This window comes from Tyto alba, unplaced genomic scaffold (assembly GCF_018691265.1).
Source record: "Tyto alba isolate M040663 unplaced genomic scaffold, T.alba_DEE_v4.0 Super-Scaffold_17, whole genome shotgun sequence".
NCBI lineage: Eukaryota > Metazoa > Chordata > Aves > Strigiformes > Tytonidae > Tyto > Tyto alba.
The window spans coordinates 22,846,572-22,865,861 of record NW_024881279.1 but is presented as its reverse complement, the minus strand read 5'-3'; the positions used below and the strand labels follow the sequence as shown (position 1 = coordinate 22,865,861).

Here is a 19,290-nt window from a genome sequence, read left to right as displayed (position 1 = left end):
CCTCTGCTCTCTAAACAGACAAGTCCCAGGCTGTGAACGGCTCCTCGGCGAGTGCTACACCCAGTGCATTTCAACCCCTGCGAGGGATATGCAAGAAAGTGACACTGTCAAGTTTTGGGGGGTTTTCTGTTTTTTTTGTTTTTTTTCTTTTTTTTTTGTTGTTGTTGTTGTTGTTGATTAGTTGGTTTCCTTTTTTTTTTTTTTTTTTTTAAAATCGAATTTTCCAAAAAAGCTCTCTACCGCATACAGGCATGCCTCGCTGGAAGCTCCCCGTCCTGTGCGCACCCCGCCGCCGGGTCGCTGACCGCCAGCGTGGCCAAGCCCTGACCCTCGCCACGGGCCAGAGCTCTGGCCAGGACGGGCCCGGCCAGTCCCCTCCTGCTGCCAGGCAGCCGGAGGGCGGCTCTTGCGGCAGCATCACTAGTGGGACCACAAAGAAGAGGCAGGAATCAACAGTGGCTGGTTCCGTTTTTTTTTGGTTTTTTTTTGTTTTTTTTTTTTTTTTTTTATTTAACTTCTCAGAGACAGAGCAATTTCACTTTTTTTTTTTTTCTTGACCAAAAAAGAAGAAAAAAAAGAAAAAAAAAACAAAACAAAAACCAGAACATTGAATTTGGAGGACATTTCTCCTTTAGCATAAAACCACTTACAGAGTGGTTGTATTTCAATGGTAAATTACTTGACAGTGTCCCTTTAACTTAAGAATAAAATAATGTCAGTATTGCAATGAATTTCAAGTTTTCTTGCACTTAGTCATTATAAAGTAGTTTTTATCATGCTCTTGGACCTATTCTACAAGACATTTAAAAGCGTATCATCAAGGAAAATATAAGGCATACTTGTCAGGAATTAGATATCTTGGCACATTTGAGCATACTGTCTTTTTTTAAAGCAACACATATGGTCAAATATACCTTTCTTCTTCTAACATTAAACAGGGTTTTCTGTACTTTGTTTTAAATACTGAGATATTAGAGCCTTGGTAAAGTACCGAGCACCTCCAGGGGGAAAAAAAAAAAAAAAAAAAAAAAAAGACAAAAAAAATAAATCAAAACAAGAACCAAACCGGGAGCAAAATTCCATGAACCTTTACAGTCATTTTAGTCTTTCATTATCATCATTCATCAAGTCCTAGAACATATATAACATCTGTTAAAAGAATAAGAAACCAAAAAACCAAAAGACCAAAAAACCAAAACCCAACGAAACACGCAGCAGAAACCCAAAACAAGACACAACCGGACCGCAAGTTCTCAGACACTGTTCCCAGAGCTGCCGGCGGGCTGTCGGGGCCCGGGCTGGGCGGCACCGCGCGGCCCGTGCGCGGCCCGAGTCTGCGGCACGGCGGGGCGCGGGGAGCCGCCCGGCCCCACGGCCACGCTCCCGGGGGGACACGGCCGCGGGGACACGGCCACGGAACACCCCCCCCCCCCCCCCCAGCTCCTCAGTGCCGGGAACCCGCTGGCACTGCGAGCGCCGGACCACGTCCATCGGCAGCTCGACAACTTTGGGGAGGGGAGTGAACAGCAGGACCAAGACAATCAATCAAGTAGCAAAACCAAAGCAATTAATTTCCTAACTACATCTAGCAGCATGGAGAATGCAGTCCCGCACACATCACAGTTGAAGTACAATAATTGATGGAACTGTCCATCCAGACCCTCCGATTCAAAAGCAGGTTATCAGACAAATGTTTACATACAATTGAGAACCATTTCAAATGTCACATTACGCACTCCAAAAGCTTATAATTACTACTGGGAAATAGGAAAGTGCACACATTAAAGCAATTTTAAACATTTCCAGTGATTGTTTAAAAGAAACAGAAACATCTCACTGCTGGCATCTCATATTTAACTTTCTGTGAACACTAACAGCAAACGCATGGTACAATGGAAACAGCTTGACACTTACAGTACATCTCAAAAAAAAAAAAAAAAAAAAAAAAAAGGAAAAAAGAAAAAGGGAATTATAATTTCCAAAGGGAATAAAAAGACAGCAGGAAATACAGGAAATAAAATTCTTTAAAACAAGTCTTTTTTTTTTTTTTTTTTTTTTTTTTTTCCCCACCCTTCCGAAACTCCATCCTTGACCATCAGTGAAGAAGCACAGGCAACTCCTGCTCATACAGGTGGTGCCTTCTACACACAGCAGCTAGGTCTACCAGACAGCTAACTTTGCCAAGAGCATTAAGAAAAATGATTGCAACCCAAAAAAACTTCTGAGTGGAACAAGATCCTAGTTTCTCTGAAACACTGTCTACTGCATTCCGGCCAAAAAAAAAAAAAAAAAAAAAAAAAAAAAGAAAAGAAAGGAAAAAAAAAAAAAGAAGTTTTGTTTTCACTGTTTAAGGCATCTTTTTTTTTTTTAATGTTTTCTCTTCATTCATAATGATGATAGTCATGCAGCAGTTTAATGATAAAAATATATTAATATTTTACTATACAGCAGCAAGAAGTTAGTCAATTAAAAGCACACCAACTTTTTTAAAAGAAAAAAAAAAAACAAAACAAAACCAAAAAAAAAAAAACCAACCTGTAAAAGTCTATTATTATTCTTATTATTATTACAAACAGTTTCAATTTGAGAACACACCTGGCCAGATTAGTGTTTTGACAAATCTGCGTTTCCCTACCCTGGGCTGTGACCAGAGCCCGCGCGCACGCACACCGGCGCGGCGGCCGGGGCAGGGAGGGCAGGGCACGGCCAGGCTCGCCAGGTATGTAGCCAGTAATAACTAGCACCACAGCTACATGGAAATCCGTTACAGAGACACACACCGGCTTGGCTTTCACTTTTAAACGCAACTCCGAACCCCCACGGCTCAGTCGGATTACTCTGCAATTGCGCTGCACTGATTTCTAAGGGGCCCGCAGGCGTTAGCGGCCCCGGCCAGGATCGCAGCGCAGGCTCGGGCCCCTCAGGAGTTCAGGAGATAGTGCTAGCGCCAGCGGCGACACGGAAAGACTCGCTACCTGCTGTCCAAACCCAGGCTGACTGGAAACCGCTGCACACCAGGTTAAGCACACAGAATTAAAAAAAAATATATTATGAACAATACAAGTACATCTCATATACACAATAATGACAATATGCCTACTCAGTTGTAAACCAAACAGGTGCAGAAAAAAAAATATTACGGGAGGAAATTCTTTACTTTTCTTTTTTTTCTCTCTCTCTCTTTTTTTTTTTTTTTTCCTTTTCCTCTTTTTTTTTTTTTTTTTTTTTTACTATTTGAATAACTTTGGTTCAAACGTAAAAATCACAAGTTAGCAAATTTCATTTAAATGCCTTTTTTAATAATTTTTCTTCATGTTCACAGAAGTTTCACTGACCATTTTTATATGTTTAAGGTCCAGATGCAATGCATATTGTATAAAAGAGAGCACTTATTGTTTACCTTGCATGAATTAAACCTACGTACCTTTTAACTCTACAAACTTCTGCATAACATTTAGACAAAGCTCAGACACACAGCATGCCTAGCCCTCATATATATATACACATCTCTAATCACAGGTATATAGGGTGTCAAATATACTATAGTAACCTCCATGTAAGGTTTGAAATTTGGTAACAAAATGAGAAGAAAAAACTAAAAATATTATTTTACGTGTTCTAAAATATCTCTTTTTTTTTTGTGCTAAAGTCAAATGTTAGCTCAACATGAAAAGGACTTTTTTTTTTTTATATAATTCAGCAATATTATAATCTTGACCATTTTTGCAAACACTTTTAATAATAATAGCTTAAACGTGTACAAAAGTTCTCGGTTAATTAGGGAAATAAACACTCAGTTCTTTATATTTTTAATCAAGTAGGAAACACAGTTCATATATAATGTTATTACTTTTTTTGACTTTTTTTTTTTTTGTGTGGTTTGTTTTGTATTTTTTTTTTTTTTTTTTTTGTTTTTGTTTTAGCAGCTGCTTACTGTTTGATACGGTGGGTAAAGTGGAGGGACATCCAGCGATGGGTGGCGGGTCGGAGGCGCTGCTGCCGGGCGGCGGGGGGCGCCGGGCGGGCGGCGCTGCCGGGGGGGCCGCCGGGCAGAGGGGGGGGGGGGGGGGGGGGGGGGGGGCGCTCCTCGCCGCCGCCGCCGCCGCCGCCCCCCCGCCCCGCCGCCCGCCCGCCCGCCCTCCCGCCAGCGGCGGGGCCAGTCCGCGTCCCGGGGGGCGGGCGGTCAGTCCTCCTCGGGCTCCTCGGCCTGCAGCAGGGCGCCGGGCGGCCCGGCGGCGGCGGCCTCGGCCTCGGGGGGCGGCTCGGCCCCGGCGCCCGCGGCGGGGGCGGCGGCGGCGGCGGCGCGCTTGTCCCGCTGCTTCTCCTGGATCTTCTTCATCTCGTCCGAGTACTTGCAGAAGGTGTGGCCGAACTTGGCCCAGACCTTGTAGGGGACGGTGATGGAGTTGCGGTAGGTGGGCTTGACCTCGCTCACCCGCATGAAGACGCCGTACTTGTTGGAGCCCACGTCGAAGAAGAAGCGCTTGTTGTCCACAGTCAAGGAGGTGCCCTCGGGCAGCTCGGCCGGCTCCTCCTCCACCCCGTAGTCATCGATGAGCTTGGCCAGCGCGTCGCGGAACTCGATGAGGCCCTGGGCCGGCAGGGCGATGGTTTGGCCCTGCGTGGAGCCCAGCCCCGGGCCGCGGTTGACGGTCTGGCGGACGCGGAGGAAGCGCCCGCGCTGGTTCTCCTTCAGATCCATGTAGTACTTGCGGTTCTCCCGCACCAGGAACTCGCTCTTGAGCGCCCGCCGGGGCTCGTCGGCCGCCTGCGCCAGCTCGGGGGGCTGGCTGGGCCCCAGCTGGGCGTAGTGCTCGATGAAGTCGCCCAGGTAGTCGCGGAACTCGACGGCCACCGACATGGAGAGGGTCAGGCGGCTCTTGTTGCCGCCCGCCCCCACCTCGGCGATCTTGAGGAACCGGCCCTTGGCGTTCTGCTTCACGTCCAGGTAGAAGCGCTTGTTCTGGATGTCCACCCGCTTGGAGGCCAGCTCCTGCGTCTCGTGCTGCAGGCCGCCGCCCGGGCCGCCGCCGCCGCCGCCGCCGCCCGAGCCCGGCCCCCCGGCGCCCGCCGCGCCCCCGCCGCCGCCGCCGCCCTGCTCGCTGCCGCTGTCTCTGTCCGCCATGATGCCGCCGCCCGCCGCCGCCGCCGCCGCCGCCGCTCGGCCTCGGCCGCCGCCGCCGCCGCCGCTCCTCGCCCGGCGCGCCCCCCCCGCGCCGCCGCCCAGCGCCGCCTCCGCCGCCGCCGCCGCCGCCTCCTCCTCCTCCTCGGCCGCCCCCGGCCGCCGCCCGCCGCCGCTCCGCCCGCCGCCGCCGCCGCCGCTGCTGCAACAGCCCCCGCGGCCACCAGCCGGCCGCTCTCGCGAGATCTGCGGGAGCGAGGAGAGGGCGCGGGAAGGCGGCAGAGAGCGGCCCCCGCCGCCGGCCGCCCCGCCGCGCCGGGCAGCAGCGCCGCGCACTGCCAGCCGCCGCCGGGCCGGCCCGGACCCCCCGCCTCCGCCCCAGCCCCGGGGGTGGGCACCGGGGTCCCTCCCCGCGCGGGGTTGGCGGCACCTCGGAGCGGCGGCGGGCCGCTCGGGAAGGAGCCTGCCGGGAGGCCGCCGCACGGCCGGCCGGGGGGGAGCGCGGCCCCGGCGGGTCGCGGCCCGAACCACCCCTCCCCGGTCCCGCCGCCGGGACGAGGCTCGGCGGCGCCGGCGGGGCTCCCCGGGCGGGCTGTGGGGGGTGTATCCTCCGGGGCTGCCGCGGCTGAAATTAGGTGGGACATCAGTGGCGCGGCCGAGGCCCCGCAGCCGGGAGCGGAGCGGGGACCGGGACCGGAGTGGAAGGGGCGGCCGGCAGCGGGCAGAGCGGTGGGCAGGCTGCCCTCCGCACAGCCCCTCGCAGGTGGCCAGTTTGCGCTTTATTCAGCTGCTTCTTCCCGGGGGGGGTGGGGGGAGAGCCCTTCTCTTCCAGTCCTCGTGGATCCCAAACCCCGACTGCCAAGCCAGCGCCAGCGCCAGCTCCAGGCAGGATTCTTCCTCCCAGTGCTGCGGGCCGGGAAGCAAACCGGCAGGCTGCTTTTGGCGAAAAGTCCTTTCCCTGCCTGCTGTCTCCAGGACAGCAAGTGCTGACTTGTGTGGAGGGCATCCATCTACCTCAAGCGTCCCCCAAAAAACCTGCAAGTTGTTACACAAAGCAGTCATGCTGTGGGGCAGCTTTTGTGGTGGCCTCTGTGCTGGAGGAAATAATATGTGTGTTCACTGAGGAGAAAGAGAGTAAATTGCAAAGACACCTGCGCGCCTTAGATGTTGCTTAGGTATCACGGGAGCAACCCCCAGTCTGCCCCATCATGATCAAAGCCTTGGCTATTGCCGACACTGTGGGTAATAACAAAAAAAAAAAAAAGTAGAAAAAACCCCAGTTTCCTTTTAATACAGAAGCGATCTTTTGGAGCTGCAGTGAGCTGCAGCTTGCAAACTGTCATGTCAGCTTGCAGAAGTGCCCTGAGCGCCAGGGATGTGCGGTGCTATGTGGATGATCCATTTGATTTTCAGCCTGCCTGAAAGCGAGACCTCTCCCGGTGGGTGCCCGGCATGAGAACTGCGTGGCCGGGCTGGCATGGCCACGCTGCTCCCCTGTGGCAGGCTGAGGGCGGCTGCTCTGACAGTCCCTCTCTCTCAATTCGCTCTTTTGTCCTGAAGATAAATGACATTAAGCAACCTTAACTGAGGCCTGATTGGGTTGCCTCTTGCTAATGCCAGCAGGTATTCTCATGGAGTTTAAACCACTGCTTTATTCATGCGCTGGAGCTGGGAAATAGGTAAGTGCTGAGGAAATGTATTTGGTGAAAACCTGGTGCCCAGGAAGGGAAGCACGTGGCTGATCTGTCTTTGACTGCCATGAGGTGAGAATTGCCTGTGGTGATGGTGCTGGTCAAGTGCAGCCAGCAGCAGAGGTTATTTTTCCTCCCCAGTACAGGCCAGCGTTACTGCTTTCCGAGTGGATGCACTCCAGGTGGATACTGGTGATCCTGGAAACAGACCTGTCAATGTTTCTCCTTTGGTGGGATGGTGTTGGGGGGGCCCTGCTTGCCCAACATCGTTCTGTGTTGCTAGTCACAGCAGCTACCCAATACTCTGGGTACGAGTCTGAATTCCGCTTGAATACAGGCATTTGCTTATTTAACTAAACAGAACAAAGCGAAAAATGCGTTTTTTCTTCCTGTAGGCAATCTTTTTCAATACCAGCTCTACCGTAGTGGCCCCTTCCAGGCATCTGGGTGTGGCTGTGCCGCAGGGGCCTGCATCAGTCTGCCCAGTGCTAAACCAAGATAACATGGCCAAGGCAAGCCTGGGATGACTGCTTGAGTGAGGCAAGATGCAAAACAAAGGCGATGGGCAAACGCAGGAGCCAGGGGAATCTCTTCCTACCTCATCCAGGTGCTGATGACTCGACAGGGATCTTGCAGGGACCTCCTGGGTCACATGCTGCCCTCCCTTGCTGTTGCAGCTATATCAATATGTCCCACATGTTTATCAGACTTCACTTTGGGCTTCTTCTGTGAGTTCTGCTGAGACCCATCCCAGACCTCTTTGCTATGAAAATCAGAAATCTTTTCATCCCCAGCCTGAAAATATCAAGGGCTTCTTTACAGCTCCACAGCTTTCGGCTTGGAGCTGTCACAAGTTTTTCTCATGTTTTCTCCCCTTCCACGTGTCTCTCAGTAGCAATTATATCCCCTTCAGCCCCTGTTCTGGTAGTCTAAATAAGACCAACTTTTGGTAGTTTCCTCTCATAAGTCCTCCTTTCTTTTACTGTTGTAGTCGTCCTTTATCGTACCAGTTTCAGTTCCTCTGCAAGACAGGGAGAGAAGGTTTTCAGTCATGGCTGGGGTTTTAGGCTTAAGATCAATGAGCCTTTTGTTTCAAAACCCAATTCAGAGGGCTTTTAAGAACATATCTAATCATTACAGCGAGCATCTCAAAGTTTGGAGCCAAAGCCTGTTATTCAGCTACAAAACAACAACTCTGCTGACTCCAAGAACTTGTACGAACATTTTTAACCACAGGAGGGAATCTAAGAGCCATTCAAACAACAGATAAGATTAGTAATGAAAGTGGCTGGGATGCAACTGTTATTGTGCAAGTCAAAGAAAAGGCTGTCACACACAGAGGATGTTGCCAAGAAAGATGCATTTGAGTCGCCGAGCCATTCTTCTCCCATCCCCTGTCCAACTTCTCCTGCAGTCTTCCCAGATCTATTCAGGCTTAGTTGGGCAATCTGCTGGATTATGAGGTGACTGAGTTTAGGCTTGCCACTGAACACAGCTGTTTGCCAGGATGTGTCAGATCTTTGCTTGGTCCAGTCCTTGTTCAATGCTTCCACCATGGAAAAGGGAGCATGTTCTGGTTCAGAGTATTTCCTGAGCTGTGATGGGGCTTGGAGCAATAAAGCAATCAAATCAAAGTAGCCATTACCATCTTTTGGAGCCAGAGCAATTAGAAGACAGTTACAGCTGCATGGGGACGTCTGAAGTTGTGCAAAGGCTTAGACCAGTCCCTGAGCTGGAGCATGTAACAGGATGGTGAAAGCTTCCTTTGCTTTCCATCTGGGTCCTCTTCAGAGCGTGCCTTTGGAGAGAGGAGTTCAGCGTGGCTTGTGCACTGTCTGCAAGGCATTGGTTGCCCCGTGAACAAGCCCCATCGTGTGCAGCGAACAAGAAACTAGCACACTGCATATGTAAGTCATTTACGAAGACGGGAACGATGAACTGTGCACACAATAGAGTTGCTATTAGGTCTGTCAATCCTAATTAAAAAAATAGTTCTCAATGAAAATTATTTATAAAAAGACATCATAGTGACCCCAAATCAAATTATTTGTGAATGGTTTTTAGTCTCCCAGATCTGTTAAAACTCCTGTGGTAGTCACTGGACATCATCCAAACTACATGCTGAATGAATAACATGTCTGCCAAATTTCTTTTTTTTTTTTTTTTCACCCTCACCAAGTTTGGCACAGGACAGTTAAAGTAATTTTTCTAAATATCTTTCAGAACATCAAGCAACTGTAAAATAACAATGGGAAAGCTTGGCCGCGGTTAACTACAGCCTTCCAGTTGTAACCGCTTCTCTCAAAAAAAGTCACTCCAGTTCCTCTGGTGATCTGTTTTGGGTGAGCACTGGAGGCAAGGTTTCCCCCACAGGGATGCTGGAGGGTCACTGCCCAAGGGGTCACCCTGCCAGAGAGCCTGGCTTCCAGGTGTTCAGGAGTGGGGAACAGCTAGGTCCAGCATGACCCTGGGTACAGGGTTTGTGTCTTTCTGGCCACCTGCTAGAGACTGACACTCCGAGGACCCACCGACCATTCCTTGTTCACAGCTGCAGTTCCCATAGTGAGCTGTAAAGACACCTCTTTTGCTTGCTCTTCAAAAAAAAAAAAAATAAAAGAAGTGGGTAGGGGAAGGGAATCAGTGACTGCACAATGGCAGAACAAGTTCTTGCTTCTCGTGTCTGCAAAGATAAAGTGCTAATTCTTCTAAGCACCGCGTGAAGTCCCATCCAAGTGAATTAAGTTTGGGATTGTTTTCATGATGGCTTGTTCCAATTATGCAGCATGCTTTCTCTTTTTCCTTGACTGGCCTGCAAATCTCCCCACTACCCTTTTTTTCTCATGATGAGAAAATGCTTCCCCCTCATTGGTTTTCTCTTTCTGACCATGGAGGACTCTGTGGTGTCAGCACCTGCAAAGAGGGAGGATCCTTGCCAGATCTTGGTTCCCAGTGAAGTTAGAGGGAAGCATGGTTCTCCAGCTCCCCACATAATCCAGTAAATGCTGGCTGCTCTTCTGTGGAAAAGTAGCAACAAATGGCCACCCAATGCTAATCTTGCTGGGTTTCAGTGACAGCAATTTATAAAACCAGGGCCCTCTGTTCCTTGCCTCCCAAGGAGGAGTAAGGAGTAGAGCCCAGCATCATGCACAGTAGATAGGAAAGGTTATGCAACCCCTAAATGTGACTGTTCCCTGCTCCAACGCCAGAAGACCTATCCCTGGATGGACTGGGGCAACACTCACCCTGCTTTACAACAGCCTGCCTCCCAGTATCTAGCTGGCTTGTTTGCCTCTTAGTCAAAGCAGTGTGTGCCTGGCTGGGCCTGCTGCTTCCCTCTTCCCATGCCCACAGCGTTAGCTGGGAAGGGGGTCAATCCCCAGGGGTGCCCAGGAGTATGGGCATAGCTGGCTCAGTGGGACAGCTGTCTGGCTCCTGGTGCACCAGCTATCTCATCCTTTTATTAGGATGAAAGCACACCTGTGCCTTTTGCAGCTCAGTTCCTGTTGTTGTCACGCTGCCTTGCTGTATCTGGATGGTCCTGGGGAGCTGTTCCTACAGCCATGACTCCAGGTCCTTGACTGGTACAGCAGGCCAACTGCCTGTTGACTCTCAGGTCTTCCTCTTCTTTCTGGGCTTGTGGACGTGCTGGGGTTTGTAGGCTGTGAATCCATTCCCTCAAGGCACATTTTTTGGAAAGTGTGTTTTAGAAAGCACTGGCAGGCATCCTCTGCAGCATTTCTGGGTTTTACAGCCCTGCCTAATAGAAATTCACCCTGCTCCTGTTCCAGAATACCTGACTTATCCTGCCATTAATTTACAGCCTCCAAAAGCTGCTGGATCACGCCAGGTGCGGTCACTAACACGTTAAGGAGCAGTCCAGCCATTGAAGGTTCCCAAAGAACAGGGTGGGAGAAGGCAATGCTTTCCACACCATATGGAGAGGAGCGTTTGCTCTAGAGACTTCCAGGTATGAGTGTACCTCAGTCCAGACGAACTACTCCAAAGCATCCTCCAGGCTGGAGGAGCTTTCTGGCCTTTTGTAACATCTGGTTTTGAGGTTAAGACTCCAGCCCCAATCCGATGCAGCTTCTTGCAGGCTGGTGATTCTTTCCCACTACTTTGAACCCCCTTTCCTTAAAAAGCACATGAGGATGTTGGCAATTCCAAAATAATAGACTAGATCTTTTACAATCCTTTGAAATGTCCTTTGTCTGTTCCTGGGTCCAAATAGCCTTCTGCAGCGTTCAGACAACCTCTGAGAGCTGTGAAAACTCATCATCTCACCCATTGTTTCTCACCATTTTAATCTCAGGATGGTAGGGAGATGCCAGCCCAAAGCTACTCATCTTGTGGGGTTTCTTTCCTCCAGTTTTTCTGTCTGCAGTGTTGTGTCAGCAGGAGCACAGAGCATTAACTTGACACGTGTGGCAGAAGTTTCCTCTAGTCAGTGCATGTCCCCAAGCCCTTGCTCTGCTGCTGGTCTAGGGCAGCGAGGGATGCCAAGGTGACACAATTTATTTTGTGAAAACAGCTCGTGGTTGAGCTTGTCTTCCAGCCTCCTGCCTGTGCAAGTGAAGTTTGCCATGTGGAGATCTCTCCCTGGCTGGACCATGGTCTGGTGCTGGTAAAACTATTTGATTAGGTTCTTTATTGCTGAGTTTGTTGGATGCTTTGAGATAAATTGTTGAGCCTGGTGGATGCTTTGAGACAACTGGCACTGGTGGACTGACATTGCTCTGCCACGGCTCCTGGTCAGAGCTGCCATGGTTCATTGTGGCTGGGGAGGTGTGAGGAAGGCATCTTTGTGCCCCATGGCTTATTGCAGTCAAGCTCCCCGCGGGGCTACCTAATCCACCAGGAACACTAAAATACAGTCAGATTTGTCCTGTTGGCCCTCTGTGGCTCTCTAATGAATGCTACAGGCACCATCACTGCAGTGACTTTGTGGCTTCCTTGCTAGCACTTTCCAGGCCCTACCACTTTGTCCCAAGTGGTGGGATGTTTTCCAATTCAGGAGTCAGTCTTCCTTGTGAAGACTGCAGTCTCCACACACTGCTTCCCATCACCCCGCCGAGAAACTGCCTTTCCCAGCTCCTAGCCAGCAGGTTTCCAATGCAATGCCACACTTCAGCCAGTAAAGAAGCAGGTATTAGAGCCCTTGGGGGTCCAAAGCTGAGGTAGGGCTGCTTCCTCATTTCCATCCCTCCTCACTTTTCAAAGATGTACTTGTATGCACAGCAATGTAAAAGAAAGCTGTCAATAAAGACCATGCTCTGGGGCCTCAACGGTGGTGGTATTGTCCAGATCACGGTGATAGAAACATACCTTCTCAGCAGCCCATTTATCCCACACCCAACGTCTGTCTTCTCAAAGTAGCTGCCAAAATGGTCCCTTAGGGAAACTGGGGTTTATTAGGGTACTGCAGGAGGCAGAGCTGGCCAGTAACCCTGTCTGCCCGGACCTCCTCAAATGCCTTAGTGCACTCAGCTCTGTTCACAGGGAGCAAGGTTGCTCATGGGGCTGGGGTGAAGTGGGGGTTGTGGAGTTGTCTTAACTGATGATTTCCAACTTGGGCCAAAGAAATCCCAAACATCTGTGAGGAAGAGAAAGAAGATTTAGAACAAATTGCAGTTCTGAAATGAGATTTAGAGCAAATCACCATTTTCCAGTTGTCAAGAAAAGGTTGACTTGACATTTTTTTTTTCCCGAAAGATAAGTTCTTTTCCTAAGTTCAGCCAGAAGTGATGTTTCACAACTGTACAGGAGCATTGGGATCCACAGCATCATAACCCTCCATGCAGAGGCCATGCAAATGATGCTGTGAGACAGGATTCCAGCCCTAAAGGCTTTCTTTTTCCTTTTAAAACTCTGACTTTTAATACATCTTTTTCTTTTTGGAGTAGCTAGTGGCTTTGGGATATCCACTGGGGTTTGCCTGGCTTTCAGAGTACATGCTGTGGTGTCAAACTCAGGCCTTAAAATGGACTCCTTTCCTTTCCCAGTATCCAGAGGCTCTTTGGTGAACTTCAGAGGTTGTGGTTCCTCCCAAGCAAGCACCAGCAAGCATCTGAAGTATCAGATGAGCCTGGACATTTTGTGGTGTGCTGCGTTGAGAGCTGTTACGATGGTGAGCTGGGAGCCCAACTCTTTGTGCCGGAGAACATAGAGGGATGGGTTCTCCATTGCCTTGGAGGAGATGTCATAGCTTTGGGGATGCAGGGTAGGACACTGCGTGAAACAAAAGGCAATACACCACAAGGACTTAAAGGCCTCCCCACCCTCCCCCCCCCAAAAAAATGCAAGGAATCATCAGCATAACCTTTCATCCAGATACCACGAATCAGATAACTGGGACTAAAAATATTTAATCCCTCACAGAGAGAATGAAATCATTGCTTAGCATAAAACACGTTGATTTTCAGAATGTATTGACATGGCAGCAAGTGCCTGGATCTTGAGATAGGATGCTAACCTGACTGTTCCCACATGGTGAGTCCTCAGCTCTCAGGTGGGCAGGCTGCTGCCAGCATGGCACAGTACCAACTCCCCATCCTCTGTGGAATTTTGTTTACATGGCTCTGAAAGGAAAAATTCACAAATACAACAAATGCTCCGAACAACAAAGAGCAGACTCCAACTGTGCAGGTCAACCCCTGCAGAACAGACAAGTGCTTAGATTCATTACTGGATTGCAAGTAGTTGATGCTGTTGAGTTTAAATGTCCCTATGGTGGAACCCCTTGCTGCATTCAGACAATTGTCATCTCCAACATGGGTGCTGTGACAAGGAAGAGTCAGACACGAGGTAGAGAGAAGTCCTCTGTTCCTTGTCTGCAAGTGACCTCCCATGGGCAGCATTAAGAAAAGTTATATTGTAGCAGGGAAATGGTGAAATGGTTTAGAGTATCTAATTTTATTTATTAATTATTTATTGTTTGCCTTCATCTCTTTTAGAGCTGCTTTGGGGATGTTTTCTGAAGCATCTGGGAGCCCTGGGAGCTGGTGGGATTCCTTCCTGTCCTGCTGAGACCTGGCTTGGGTTTGAAAACCTGTGATGCCTGCTCTTTGTGGCATAGCTGGAGACTACCAGCTCAGGGATGTTGTCCCATAACTCATCTCAGTGTCTTGGAATTTTGCTGAAAGGGTGTTTAATTTAAAACCTCTTGGGCCATAAGCCAGACCCTTACTATGGAGGCAGCATCTCCTTACTCTTCGCTGCAAGATGCCACAGGTAAAACTCTACAAAGGTACTGGGTTTCTTGATACTGTGGTTTCTCACAGTGCAAAAGAGGCTACAGGGTCCATGTTGGCATAGAGTCAGCAAGGAAATAGCTTCACTTTTATGAAACAATTTCCTGGAGGGGGACAGAGTAAGAGAGGGTGGCGTTTGCTGGGCTGACTCTTTGTGTAAGAAGAAGGGACATTTTTGTGCCCTGGTCCTAGAGGGGTGATGGCAGCTGTCTGCCCTGGCAGCTCCCTTGGCACCTCAGGTGTGTTTGGATCAGATGTGGGCTCCAAGGATGTCTGCTGGTTGTATGCTTTAAATCAGCATGTCCCAGCTAGGGCTGTGCAAGCCCTGCAGTGGATGGGACAATGAGAACAGTTAACTGAATCAGGCCAGGAAGAGGAGAAAACCACAGGAAATCCATGGCTCTCCTAAATCCTGCTTCTGGGGAGATCAGGAATCACCTGGAGCCAATGAAGAATGCAGCCGGCTCAGTGAGAAGTCCTTCTCCTTCCCCGGGGACCATTAGGTGGTTTCAACCTCTCACTGTGCGTCTAAGTAGAGGGGCTGGTTTGTTTTTATGTCTTACAACTGAGGATATTGCTTATGGGAATATTTTGGGAACTCGTTAAAAAGAAAATTGCAGACCATCCCCAGCATGATTGAGATAAAGTGGTGTGTAAGTGTGCAGGAAACGTGCACATTTTCTCAGTGATTATATTCAATTAATTGTTTTACAGCTTCTCAGCAAATGCCATGTGGTACAGGTGGGAAGATGCAATGCCGTGATCCTGCAAGGTTTGGATGGAGCGGGTAAGAGACTGCAGTGTGTGGAACACTCGGTTTGTGTTAGAGAGGAAAACTGTTTACAAAACAGAAGCGTTAGCAAACCAGCTTCGCCAGAGGGTTGTGGGATAGTCTGCAGCCAGTAGAGCAGCTGCAGCCCCTGTTCTGCCAAAACCAGTAATGGGGTCTGGAAAGGGAAGGGGCTCCAGCACATGCGAGGGAGACCTTGTTCTGCACCAGGGGGTGAGGTGGGAGAGAGGGTTATTTCTGCATCTCAGTAAGAAAGGCCTGACAACACATGGCTTAACAAAATAGCTGCTTTAATAAGATAGAATAAAAAGGATATGCAATAGCTTGAAGGGCCAAAATGGAGGAACTTCTCACTAGGGAAGGGATATGTATAGCACCATGGGAAAATCCATCCTGGGTCCATCTGATGTTGCACTAACACAGGGTGCCCCTCATCTGAAGGTGCATAAGATTTACTCACTTTTGATATTTCTCTTCCTACTCTGCTTTGTTAAAACAGCTATTTTATCAAGCCATTTGCTGTCAGGACTTTCTCACTGAGATGTGAGAGACCTCTGCACTGCCTCTCCCCCCCGTCCAGCCCAGTCATGCCTTGGGAAGAAGCAAGGAGCGTCCTCAAGGAAAGGGGTGTGCGAGAGGCTTGGCAGGGGGCTTGTGAAGGACTGCTCTCCCCAAATCAGGGCCATGGCTCTGCGGGCTCTGGCCCCTGCCAGCTCTCCAGCCTTCCCCAGCCTGGGAAGATGGGAAGGATGTGTGGGAGCCGTGCCCTGAAGGGGCTGTGGGAGCCTCACTCAGGTCCTCACCGCTTCCCTGCATGAAGAAGCCGTGATTCCAGCAGGGGGAACAGGTAGGGGTTAAGAGCTGTGTGTTGTGTCACAGGCAGCCAGCATTTCCCCCCTCAGTTAGGGGTTGAGAAATAGACTTGCCAGCCTGGTTAGAGCTCATATATCCCAGAGGCAGAGGGTCCTAGAGGGGGCAGTGGAATGGGAGCCCTAGGATGCTCCTGGCCAGTGCCTGCTGGAACCATGACTGCTGCCAGCACTAGGTCAAAATCACCATAGCCTCTTTGGGCTTAGCCTCGTTAACCCCCAATGATGGAGGACCCCTGGCCCCATGCTGCGCTTTCTTATAGGGATACACCATCTCCTTGGGAAGAAAAATCATCTGAATGTCCAGCCTAAGCATCCCAGGCTGCACTATAGGGCCATTGCCCCTTGTGACATGCCCCACCAGTGGAGGCTCTGTTGCTTTTGTACCTGCCCTCCAAGTAGTTCTTGGCCACCATTAATATAGCCCTTAGCCTCCTCTCAGCCAGACTAAATGAGACCACTTCCCATCATCTCTCCTCTTAGTCCCTATGTCCCCGACTCAACAAGCATGTATGTATGATCCTTTATTACCAGCATTTCAGGAGAGGACAGAGCAGGCAGTAACAGTATCCCCTGGACCAGGTAAGCAGTGGTGATGTCTGTAACCCCATCACTTCTGTAGCAAGCAGAGACTCCCACTGAAGCCTCTGTCTTGGCAGAGCTGGCATGGCAGCCTTCCCAGATGATGAATTTTGGATGAAGAAATACAAATTGTTGTCCCTGACTTTGCAGGGTTAATCTCAGTGCAGATGCATGTGGTGCTGCCTGTGTCCTCAGCTCCAGCCGGGACGTGTACAGCAAAGGGCTGAGGAGGGAGCTACAGACCGGGAAAGATGTGTGGCCGTCACTCCATGGATACGTTGGGCAAAATCGTGAAGTGCCTGTGGAGCGAGGATCCGGCGTGCGCACGTGCGTGCCCACGGATCACACCAGCGAGATGCAGCAGATGAGCTGCCTTGCTCTATTTGTAACCTCCCACTGCTGTTGAACAGACTGTGCAGGGAGGAGAGGGAGCTGAAAATGAAGCTGAAAATTGAAACTTGAGGCTCAGATGCTTGGAGGGGCTTAGGAGCCCAATTCAACCCCTCACTCTCCGGGGAAGCAGGAGGTCCCGTGCCTCTCGGGCCCTGCATTTTGCTCTCAAGCTCAGCACAGCAACTTCCACACTCCACCTTGGAGCACAAAATTATTTGCATTAACTCATTGAGAAAAGGAGACAAAAGGACACAACTGAACTGCAAAGTACAGGATTACAGTGTGATATGAAGCAAGGAAAGAAAGAGGGAGGAGAAGGAAAAAATCCCTAGTCCTTATTTTTAAATTTGCATCCCTTCAACTAGCTGATGGAGTGCTGGGTGAGGACAGTAGGAATGTGATGGTGTGCCCCTGCAGGTAGGATCCAGCCTCTCTACCTGGGCATCACAGCAGGGAGGTTGCATTCAGGACCTTACTACCTAAAAGGCTGATGCCCTGTGTTGGATGGTCCTGGGAGGCTCCAGCCTGGCCCCCCGACGGGTGCAGAATGAGAGACCGGGGTGCAGGGAACCACTGAAACCTGTCCTGCAGGGAGGAGATGTGGCTGCGGAGCTAACAGAGGAGCTGACAAAAAATTCATAGGGCAGAGAGAGAGTCCAAGGACCTGTCTGTGCCAAGGGATGTGAGATCACTTAGATCCATCCACGGGCATGAATAAAAATCCCATGGTGATACTTAGTGAAAAAGCAGACTATAAAAGAGTAAAGCAAAGGCAGCGGATCAGTAAGGCAAGGCAAACGTGTTTGCAGCAGCTGCCTTGGGGCAGAGCCTTCATCCCCACAACCATGTCCTTGGCATTGCATCGACTGAACTGCACACCAGGCTGCAAGAGCAGAGTTTGCACGCGCCAGGCAGGGGAGGACCCAAAACACCCAGCAGCCCTCCTGTGATGGCTCTGCTCCCTCTGTGCAGTCACAGCCGGGGCCTAGGCACAGGTTTCCCTGCCTGGGTTCATCACTTGCTGCCCTGGGAGTTGTCTTCGGGGAGTGTAAGATGCTCCTGGGAAGGTGCCTGCTGATGGGGAGTCACGAGGGGAAGAATTAGGTCTCACCTCCAAGTTTTCCTGCCCCTTACATGCAGCAGCCTGGGCACAGCCCACCCCTCTGCTGATCCCACCCTTCATTGCAAAGGGCAGGATGGCAAGGTGACGAATGAGGCTCCAGCACCCCTTTGGTCCTCCTGGCTTCTTGCTGAAACTGCTAATTAAAAATCCAGTTTCATCAAGTGATTTTTCTGACGTGAAAACTTTTCCATAAGGAACTGGTCCCAAATCCACCAACTCATTTCACATTTATTTTAAATCTAAGCTTTATACCGTGTAATTTCCTGCAGGGCTTGATTATCTTCTCAGTAAAAGCACTGTTATTCTGGTTCATGAGACCTATATTTAATCTTGCACCTCTCAGTACAGGGTTTAGATGCTGCTACCTCAGCTCCTGGGCTTTCCTATTTATTTGAATTGTTAAACAAGTTACCACTTCTGTAATGTTGAGGGCGTTCTCCAGCCATGGGGTGCCTGCAAGCATTAACTTGTTGCTTCAGAAATGGTCTCCTGAATCTCGGAAGTCATTCAGAGAAGGTCTCTTGTCTAAATGGTGGCAGACAATACTTAAACAGGGAATCAAGGGCAAAGCCAGACAAGGAGCCTTGTCTATCTCTATTAGTGAGGTGGAACCTCAAGTCCTTCTTCGCCGTGTTTCCTACACATGTAATAAAGTATATACCCACTCAGCATATTTTTACAACGAAACACACAAAACAGGCAAAAGTGGGAAGGGGAAACATTTTCCTGACTGTGTAGACTGCCCTCAGCACTCAGTCAGAGGATCTGAGCAGCCCAGTTCACCTCAACGATGCATATATTTTGCAATGCAGAAAGCTGTTGTTTGCATGGCAGTGTTTTCAATCAGGTTTTCCCCGGATGCACATACCACCCCTGTTTCAAACTTGTCCCCATTTCCCGGTGACCATCAGCCTCATTTGTCACACCCCTTATCCAGCACCTCAGTCCCTGCAATGTGGCACCCATACAAAGCTCTGGGATGTCCTGGAGTGGGGAGGAGAGGTGCTGAATATGGACATTTATAACATGAAACCTCTGCACTAAGTGGATTATCAGCCACCTTGAATTCATTTGAAGCCTCCCGTGTCATGCTTGGCTGATGCTATGGTGGCACAGTTTCTGTTCTGTTGTGAGATGCAGTAGCCATGAAGAATTTGGGGTGTTACTATGGTCTTGAAGTGCAACATTAAGGGAAGTTGCCGCCCATGCTGGGGCTGCCTCCTCCCATGCCAGCATCACTTGGTGGCCCTTTGTGCATGTTGTTGTGTCTGTGGCAGGAGCTTGGTGTGAATTTTTCGCCGGTCTCGTGATACACTCTTTGTTGGTCAAAAAATGGTAGTTTCTGGTTGAGCAAAATCCATGTGTACTCGCCCCTTGTTGATGTTGTTATTTTTCAATTAAAAGTTGGGGCGGAGGTAGAGGTGCTCTGAGCAGAACTGGCAGGGCTGTACATGGAGAGTTTCTCTTGTC

General features: G+C 50.0%; 1 protein-coding gene and 1 long non-coding RNA gene across 2 annotated transcripts; one reads left to right on the top strand and one right to left on the bottom strand.

Moving 5' to 3' along the window:
- Positions 1–4,085: 4,085 nt before the first annotated feature.
- On the bottom strand, positions 4,086–5,126 carry PURA (purine rich element binding protein A). The gene has a single exon (XM_032988494.2). It carries the CDS (start codon positions 5,123–5,125, stop codon positions 4,184–4,186), a length of 942 nt encoding a protein of 313 aa, XP_032844385.2. The 5' UTR covers position 5,126; the 3' UTR covers positions 4,086–4,183.
- Positions 5,127–13,779: 8,653 nt separating this feature from the next.
- LOC116960620 lies at positions 13,780–15,497 on the top strand. The gene is made up of 3 exons (XR_004406481.2): positions 13,780–14,043; positions 14,778–14,850; positions 15,353–15,497. It is a non-coding gene; the product is annotated as an uncharacterized LOC116960620 (long non-coding RNA).
- The last annotated feature ends 3,793 nt before the right edge of the window (positions 15,498–19,290 follow it).

What these genes read in the sequence shown, in the direction of transcription:
- PURA (XM_032988494.2), bottom strand. Translation starts at nt 5,125, where the DNA reads ATGGCGGACAGAGACAGCGGCAGCGAGCAGGGCGGCGGCGGCGGCGGG.